The 9,836-nt window shown below is 42.8% G+C and overlaps 1 protein-coding gene across 3 annotated transcripts in view; it reads right to left on the bottom strand.

The window, feature by feature from the left end:
* Positions 1 to 6,854: 6,854 nt before the first annotated feature.
* LOC140426455 (influenza virus NS1A-binding protein-like) overlaps positions 6,855 to 9,836 on the bottom strand; it is a 39,941-nt gene continuing 36,959 nt past the window's right edge. For all 3 annotated transcript variants that reach the window (XM_072511252.1, XM_072511254.1, XM_072511253.1), the window contains 4 exons: positions 9,208 to 9,334; positions 8,995 to 9,126; positions 8,609 to 8,782; positions 6,855 to 8,051 (listed from right to left, as the gene is read on the bottom strand). In XM_072511252.1, the coding sequence (XP_072367353.1) occupies positions 7,792 to 8,051; positions 8,609 to 8,782; positions 8,995 to 9,126; positions 9,208 to 9,334 (693 nt within the window). In that variant the 3' untranslated portion in view covers positions 6,855 to 7,791. The remainder of the gene's footprint in view (positions 8,052 to 8,608; positions 8,783 to 8,994; positions 9,127 to 9,207; positions 9,335 to 9,836) is intronic.

Genomic DNA, 9,836 nt, shown 5'->3' with positions numbered 1-9,836 from the left:
AGCCCCCTCACGTTCCTTGCGACCAGCCTGGTCAGAGGGCGTCCTAGCCCCTCCATGCCGATCAGCCATACCCCTTCTTAGGGCAGCTCCTCACCGTTCCACTCGACCCTCCAGGCCCCACCCCTGGATGTCCACCACCACCTCCCATGTTACGCCACATTAACAACACCTTCGTCCGCAGCCCCCCCTCCCCCTAAACAAAACAACCTATCCCCCTTTGCTGCTCTAACCACCTGCTCACCCCACCCTGCTCTCCCATTAACTAGCCCACCCAGCTAACCTGGTAGCCCCACCCAAGGTGCCTGAACCTCCTAACCCCCACCGCCCCCGCTTGCACACCTTGCAACCAACAGTGCAACAAGAAAAAACAAAGGAGAAAAAAAACATACGTTCAATACATCGCATTGAACCATCTCGGAGGAGAAAAGTTCCCCAACCATCAACAGAACAAATTTTAAAAATACAGGAATTACCAAAGAATGGTAAAAAGGAAACTACATTCTTCTCATCACTCCTCCACAGTTCAATGTCCTCCTTCACCTGCCAGTCCATCATCTCTCAAAAATTCCATTGCCTCCTCTGGGTGTTCCAAAATAGTGCTCTTCATTAAAGCTCACCCAGAGGTGGCCCGGGTACAACACAAACTTTTTAAAAGAGGGCAGCCTTCACCCTGGGATCTCCACTTTGCCAGATCCAGGCCCAGGTCCTGATATACCTGGGAGGGGAGTGAGCTGCGAGTGTGGAGAGAAGTGAGCTGAGAGTGTATCTCCTCGTCTGCCTCACCCATCTCAGGGTCTTTTCCTTATCTAGGAACCGGTGAAGACCAACCACCATTGCCCTCGGCGGCTCGTTCGCCTGCAGCCTCATTAGCGCCTTGTGCGCTCAGTCGACATCCAGGGTCCCGCCAAAGGCCCCCTCTACCATCAGCTTTTCCAGCATTTACATCAATGTGATAAGTGGTAGCGTCCACTCCCTCGATGCCTTCAGCCATCCCTACAATTCTCAAGTTCCACCTTTGGGAGGGGTTCTCAAGGTTCTCTACCTTCTCCTGTAGCCGCTTCAGAGTCTCTCACATTACTCCCATCTCGGCTGCCAACAATCCAACTGCTCCTTGTGCTCCCCCACCACCTCGTCCACTTTCCATCAGCCTGGCCCTGGGATGGCAGCCTCGGCTCCACTCTGTCGATTCCAGACTTCCAACAGATCTACAGCCTTGGATAGGTCCTCATGGGCCTCTCTCCTCTGCTGGCTGAACTTCTCATTTTAAAAAGTCCACCAATTGGTCCATCGACCATTGGGTAGCTAGTGCAGGCCCTGTACCCTCCACCATCTTAAGATCTGGCGCACGAACAATCTCCTGCTCCAGACCTTCTTGTCCGTGGATCCATACATCAGTCCCACCTGTGTAGTCAGACTTCCCTCTGTTCAGCCCTACACCTTTTTCAGCCACACATCCACCCTCCGAATGTGGAAAAGGTCAGAAAAAAATATATACAGCCTCAAACGGGAGCTGCCAAATGTGCGACCACTCACACCATGGCCACAACGGGAAGTCGCATAGTTCTAAACTTGATGTAAACATTTCATATTCATCATCTTGCCTGCTGTCAAAAGGAGAGTTCTCGGTGTCCTGGTCAATGTTAATTCCTCGAGGAAGAACAGATTAATTGCTGCTTCTTGTTTGTAAAACAAATATACCAACAAATTGATTCAACTTAAAGGGCTAGAGAAGAGTGGAAAATATTTTTTCTCGAGACCTGAATACAGTTGATCATGGACTTACCCAAAAACCATTTAAGCTCCTAACTGAACATGAAATCACAGGGAATGCACATCATGTTTCCTATCCTGGACACTTTGTTCATCAAACCATTCTGTAGTTTATCATAGGAATGTATTACTTAGAAGCAGGCCAATCAGCCCTTTGCCCTGCCAATAAATAAGGTAATGGTCGATCTAGTTGTGGTCTCATCTCCACTTTTGTCACCTGCCCCATAACCTCGACTCCCTTTGGCTAATCACAAAAATCAATCAAGTTGAAAATGTGACGAGTGGCACAGTTGGTTAGCCCTGCTGCCTCACGGCGCTGAGGTCCCAGGTTCGATCCCAGCTCTGGGTCACTGTCCGAGTGGAGTTTGCACATTCTCCCCGTGTTTGCATGGGTTTTGCCCCCACAACCCAAAGATGTGCAGGATAGGTGAATTGACCACGCTAAATTGCCCCTCAATTGGAAAAAATGAATTGGGTACTCTAAATATATATTTTTTTTAAGTTGGAAATATGACATGGAATATTGAATTACATTCTTTGATGCCAATTGTGATAAATGATACTCATGTTAAGCGGTCTAATACTATTGCAAACCATGAGTTGTGCGCTAAACAAATTTTAAAGCACATCCCAAAACGGAGTGGTTATGGAAAATCTCATTCAGCTTCAAGATGGAGTGAAACTTTCCCTACCAACTCCCAGCTGGTTCCCGCCAAATATGTACCATAAAAACCATATTGTACAACCAATATAAGCGCATTGCTTAATATTAGAAATTTTTATGTCAATGCTTTGCTAGTAAATTCAGAGACAAATGAAACTAAAATCGATTTCATAATTGAATGCTTAAAGTCATGCCAAGAAATTTTAGATTAATAATTTATTGACTTAAAATTTTGCTAGATTTGTTCTGGGAAAAAATGGTATTTGTTGCCAGATTTGAAAGCTCAGCTTAAGTTGATTTTCTTATTCTACTGTGTGTGCATGCATCGGAGTACCCCACAATGCAATCCAACCTGGTCCAGGCTAGAACAGACATCAATCATATGACTACAAAATTACAAAGAGAGGACCAGAAGTAACAGGTCCAAGTTATTCTCAGACCCCAATTTATTAGAAAGCCAGACCAGTTTTTCCAATGTGTAAACTGGGGAAAATATACTTTGCTCCAGGAGTCATTCCACAAACTAGCGATCTTTTTTTAAAAACAACTTATATTAACACACGATTAACATCCAAGGGGAAAAACCTTTCATTTAATTTATTTCATTAATTAAAACAAAGGTCTTTGAGCTTACTTCTAAACTTTCAATTAAGCAAAATCCACAACAGGTCAAATCAGTGGGCAACAGAGTTATTCACAAAGTCCTTGGGAGAAAAGCTTTCAGAAATCAATGAGAAACACACCCTTCTTCAGGAACCAGATCAGATCTCCAAAAGTAAAACTAGCTGTCAATCCCTTAATCACAACTTTAGCAGACATAACCTAACCCAAATTATTCTAATAACATTACTGCAATTGATACCATGTATATATATATATATATATATATATATAAAAAATATATAATATATATATTATTTCCGACATACAGCACAGCTACCAGATCCAAAGCAACTGCGAAGTGCCCTGCAACCAAAATGGAATAAGCCAACTGACTGCTTACGCAAACAACACGCCCTAGGGAAATGACAGGATAACCATGAGGCCAAAAATTTAAGGATAACCTCAAGTCCCGGTCAAACGGAGAGCCCCACCCTGTGGAGGAAAGAGCCATCAAGATGCCCCCAGAAGGGGAAATCCTGGGAGGGAGAGAGGGCTGACCCACTCCACTTCCCCTTCTCCTTCCCTCCAATCCCAGGGGACATACCAACAAACATCAGGAAAAAAGGCAGCACAACCAAAAAACAAACGCTCACAGTGGACATCCAGCAAATCAGTCAGAATACAGAGACACAACCATCTACCACATAAGCCAAGGCAGAATTTCACCTCAAGTAACTCGTGAGAAAGGAAAGTGCAAGGTGAGACACAACGGGAGAAGGATTTCCTCCAGAATCTCTCGGAAAAGGAGAAAAAGGAACCTGCAACTCCCATCGGAACTAATCGCACAGATAACAGGAAACCAGCAACCAACCCAGACCCCAACCTCTCAAGCAACCACCTGATAGCTGTCACCCAAGTGCCAGCCATTCAACCCATAAGAGGACATCACTCCTACCCCAAGGAGTAAGCAGCAGGATATTTACAAGGCATAGCTCTCAGCGCATCCCAAAATCTCCAGTTACCGGGAGGCAAACTAACCCCAAACTCACCCCCACAGGTGCCAAGGGAGGGCATCCTCAATCTACAGGGGTAACCGGTTAATAACCACTGTGCTAGGCCTGGCAGTGCCATCCAAAACACCTCGGAATATGGCCCCAAGGTCTTCCATACAATCACACCACCTACACTCCGCCGTGGGCAGCCTGGGAGGGAGGACTGATCCTCCCAAGCACCTCCCCCAACCCACCAGATGAAGCCAACATAAGGAGCAGCATGACGCTCACCCAGAAGAACCCCCCCCCAGGAGGAGACACCCAACGGGATGACAGAAACCACCGCTGTACGAAAGACAACATGGCCACCCTTATCTCCAGTCCCCAACCACAGAAACGGATTGCACTATGACCTGTTACAAAACAGAGCAGACACCCCAATACATACATAGATAGAAGACAGGAGCAGGAGGCCTTTTGGCCCTTTGAGCCTGCACTGCCATTTATCACAATCATGGCTGATCGTCCAACTCAATAGCCTAATCCTGCTTTCTCACCATAGCCTTTGATCCCATTCTCCCCAAGTGCTATATCTAGCCGCCTCTTGAATATATTCAATGTTTTAGCATCAACTACTTCCTGTGGTAATGAATTCCACAGGTTCACCATTCTTTGGGTGAAGAAATGTCTCCTCTCTCCGAAATGGTTTACCCTGAATCCTCAGACTGTGACTCCTGGTTCTGGACACACCCATCATTAGGAACATCTTCCCTGCACCTACCCTGTCTAGTCCTGTTAGAATTTTATAAGTCTCTATGAGATCCCCTCATTCTTCTGAACTCCAGCAAGAACAATCCTAACCTAGTCAATCTCTCCTCATATGACAATCCCGCCATCCCTGTCCCTGGTAAACCTTCGCTGCACTCCTTTGCGAGCAAGAACATCCTTCCTCAGAAAGGGAGACCAAAACTGCACACAATATTCTAGGTGTGGTCTCACCAAGGCCCTGTATAATTGCAGCAACACATCCCTGCTTCTGTATTTGAAACCTCCTCGTAAAAAAGGCCAACATACCATTCGCCTTCTTTACCTCCAGAAGTATCGGAGACAGCCAAATAGAGCCGTACTAGGAGTAGACAAATTCGACCCGAAGGAAGTCATACAAAACCCAGGTAACAAAGTGTCTGTCCGGGCCCAGGGAGGATAGCAGCACAGATTGTCAAAATAAAACAGAAACCCAAAATGGAACAGCCTGAATTTGGCAAGGGCAATCCTCAACCACAGCGAAGACAAACTAATCCTACCAACCCCAATCTTTCACCCCTCTCCAGTGCTCATCTCCCCTCTATACAAGACAGATGGGGGGGGGGGAAAGAGAGAAGAGACAACCACCAAGGATTATCTGACATTACAAGACCCAATATTAGTCAGGATTGAAACATGAACTTGTCAAATCAGGATAACTAACGGTACAGGCCATCACACCCATATTTTACATTTACTTGTAAGGATAAAAAAGTTAAGCCATAGGGAGGAATTGAAGGCTTTGACAAAGTCATTGGACTTGAAACGTTAGCTCTTTTCTCTCCCTACAGATGCTGCCAGACCTGCTGAGATTGTCCAGCATTTTCTCTTTCGTTTCAGATTCCAGCATCCGCAGTAACTTGCTTTTAATCTAAGGTAACAACCGAGTTGCAGGACAATCCCCAGGATAATGACTTATCATGAGCGTATGAAGAAAGCAGAGACCAGATAAACAGGATCAACGAGCACCCCTCAGGATCATTCAAGGATTCCACGGTTGAAACACACCATTAATATCGCCACCAAGTCATCTCACCAACACCCAGGCAGTCCCGGGGGTGGGAGGTGTGGAGAACGAGAGAGAGAGAGAGAGAGAGAGAGAGAGAGAGAGAGAGAGAGAGAGAGAGAGAGAGAGAGAGAGAGAGAGTGAGAATGATTCGACTGGTTTGGTCACCTTCATCCCCTCATGACTAGCATCAGGTACAGGACAAAACATGATTGGTAATTGGCAGGCCAAACCCACCCCAGGCTTCAAAGACAGAATACATTTTGCTCCATCTAATCTGATCATACGTCCATCCTCCAAATAGGAGGTCCCTGCCAGCCAATTTTCAAACACACCTTGGGGAGTCTTTTTGGCAGCAGCATGACTAATTAATTTCTGGTTAGTTGATTTTCACTGGATTTGTGACCAGATGCTTTGCACCTGAGAATTTTGATGCAATCATGAATTCCACCCAATGAACCAGTGTAATTGAAGGAAACTAATTTCTGTTTTGGGGTACCTGACTGCATAAAGACAGGTTCAACTGAAGTAAACAATGGATAGACGTAAAAAACAATATGTCCAGGTGTCTTTGATATTGACCCATTTATGCCCAAATGTCTGCATGTTTCTGGGCTGATTTCATATTTAGTCATGATATGGATGTAATCAAGGAATTGTAATTAGATAGTTAAACTGATTTGGGTGTTTTTCTATGTTTCAAATTTTCTAGTAATTTACTCAGAAAGCCACATTAGAAAGCATGCCAAACATCATACTAATTGGTACCATGCTATTTCAAAAGGAAAAGCATTGTCTGAAACTTTTAGTCAGGTGCAGGGTCAGGGAGGGAGTCTGTACATTTTACATAGTTTTATCCTCTTTTGATTAACAGTTATCCCTTAAAAACACTTGCAATCCACAATAACATCAGGGCTAATCTGGCTAAAGCTAATAAGAACATTCACAATCTTAATTAAATTCCTATCCTTCTAGCTTTTAGCATACATTTAAATCATACACAAAGCCCATGAAGTCAAGAGTTCAAATATTTATTTTTTTCAGTCATCTATTGTTTTAGGAATGTTAGCTACATAGCTTGTAACAAAATGGATTCTCACTTGGGTACTCTTTAATCCTTCACTTTCATCCCAGTACAATTTCACATTCAAAAAACCCTTATCAAGTTCAACAAGCATTTACATAGTACAATAAGTTATAGCAGAGGCAAACATTTAAAGCTTTTTCCAAGTTCTATGTATGTCGCACTCTGGTGCCTCAAAAGTCTAGCTATAGGTTTTTAGTTCAATGCTTCCAAACAATATCTGATTTTGTTTCTCTTATATAGTATATTCATCCAAGTATAAAAATTGTTATAAAAAGGTGATCATAAAACATTTAATCCAAAACAAAAATGCATTAATTGGCAGGCTGGTTAGCATATCCACGACTTATTTAAACACTTCCCTTTCCTGCTCTTTAAAGTTGGGGCAAGAAAGATAATCATGCCTCTTTGCTTCGATGCCCCCTTCCCTCCATCTCAAATTGACCATGTTATTTCATAACTTTGTTGCACATCTTCAAACCAGATAACTTCATGATGAAACAAATGTGCAAATGCTGCAAAACAAAACTCTGGGGAAGCTCTAAAAAATACATATTTCCTATTATCCAAATTTTGAAATGAAGCTTTTCTGCACACCAAAAAACCCCACTATGAATACACAACAAACACCTACACCCTGGGACAATAGTATTTACAGCTCAATGTAATTATCATAAACAAATCCAAAAGGTTTCTTGTAACCATTAAAAACCAGACTTCATGCTTTAAATTGTTGATAGCTACAGCCCAACCATAAACATCCAAGTCATCATTCTCTCTTCACTGCGCCCCCCCCCCGCCAAAAAAACCCAGATACAACACAAGTTACATCACCAAACTTATTAAGCTGCAAAGAAAAAGCTAAACTTTATAAACCGAACATTTGCGTTTTGGTGTATGGACTCCATTCATTGGTTTCTGGATTGTATACTTCCACATTGTTCAGAAACTCATTGCCATCGAAGCCTCCCACAGCATAAAGAAGCCCGTTCACTGCAGCAACTCCAGCATTACTCCTTGCTGATATCATGCTTCCCACCATCTTCCATTCGTTTTTGGCCGGATCAAACATCTCAACGCAGCTGAGTGCACGAGTTCCATCAAAACCTCCCACAGCGAAAATTTTTCCTGCAAAATTAATCACATAAATACATTATTTGACAAAGTAGATAAAAAGGAAAGCAGTGATCAACAGTCGCCATTCACCAACAGATTAAACCACTAATTAGAGCAATCTGCATTTTTAACTAACCCAAATGGGTGTGACAATGTGGATCAAATGTTGGCTATAGAGTAGAGAACAGTAGCAGTTGGTGGTTGTTTTCTGTGCTGGTCTCTTTTATATTTAGGGGCACAGTACAAAAACAGAGTAACAATGTAGAATTGGTCAGGCCACAGCAGTTAACTAGTTTTGGGCACACATTAGCATGATTGTGAAATTTAAATTGTAGTTCAGGTAAGAAATTAGAGATTAATTTTACTTATAAAACCGCAGGAGGGGATCGAAGTTCTTCACGTTTACACGGGTTTTGATGCTTTTGATTGTTTTTCAGAAAACAAAGTTCACAAGTAACTGATTTTCTTGAATATCACTCATCCTTTCCCTCCATTCTCATCAAGTGTCAATTATGTTGACCTGGTGATAAAACAACAGTTTCCAGATATCAAGATGAATCTACTCTTACCATTGTAGACAGCTACACCTGCTCCACGGCGAGCCATATTCATGCATGAAACCAGAGTCCAGGTGTTGTTTTCAGGATTATAGCGCTCCACAGTGTTCAAACAGTTCCAGGATTCTGCACCTCCAGCCACATACAGGTAACCATCCAATTCACATACAGCAGCTTGATGTCGACCTAATTTGTATGGCAAAAGTAACCATTTTTCTTGTAAAAGGATTGAATGCCAAAATGTTGTTGCGTTAACATTGCTCATTAATTGAAGCTCTTGCATATAAAATACACAATCCAAAGATCTCCCAATGTTTTGCAAGTAAGCTTTAAACCAAAAGGCTCCCTTCTATAAAGGTTCAAGGCACAGCTATGTATTTGTTAAAGAATTGACATACGTGTAATTAGAGGAGCACAATTTGTCCAGGTTTTTGAAACTGGGTCAAAGGCATCACAGTTTTTCAACCCTTTCTGTCCATATGGATCTGAGCCACCAACAATATACAACTTTCCATTCAAGGAACAGACACCTGTCAACCAATCAGAATTAAGTTACTAGCTGCTTATCAAAAAGTCAGCCATTACATTAATGAATGTTACTAAACACTTGCCTGCATTGCAACGATTGGTTCGGAGCTCTGGCACAGGAGTCCAATCATCGGTATTTGGATTATAAGTCTCACCACAGCAAAGCTCATCCGAATGGCCATTGGACCCACCAGTTACATACAGCTGACCCTACAAGGTAAAAGACACAAAACACATGACACTTAAAATTTGACAAATTTTAAGAATTTGGAAGATGGAACTTCAGGCGTAATGCCTGAGAATTGCTTAGACGTATACAGCTACAGGTTGACCATCCCTTATCCCAAAAATTGCATTTTGTTTTGACCCCGGGACATCGATACGCAGCTCCCAACATGCGTCACACAAGCGCAGTATATTCCAAAATCCGAGGGGGAAAATCTCAAAAATCCAATAAGAAATCAGCACCAAGCATTTTGGGATAAGAAATCAGCTCCAAGCATTTCGGCACAAGGGATTTTCAATCTGTAGTAATTTGGACAGATTAAAACTAATGCTGGAAAGCACAAAAGGGTTATGAAATTAAACATATTCTTCCATGATAAGTTTTTTTTTTAAAAAATGTGATTTTATATTAGAGACATCGTCAAGAGTTTTGCAGCGCAGCAAGAGGCCCTTCAGCCTACCGTGTCTGTGCTGGCCATCAAGCACC

Source organism: Scyliorhinus torazame, chromosome 7 (genome assembly GCF_047496885.1).
Source record: "Scyliorhinus torazame isolate Kashiwa2021f chromosome 7, sScyTor2.1, whole genome shotgun sequence".
NCBI classification, from domain to species: Eukaryota; Metazoa; Chordata; class Chondrichthyes; order Carcharhiniformes; family Scyliorhinidae; genus Scyliorhinus; species Scyliorhinus torazame.
This window is presented reverse-complemented; position numbering and strand designations above follow the sequence as displayed.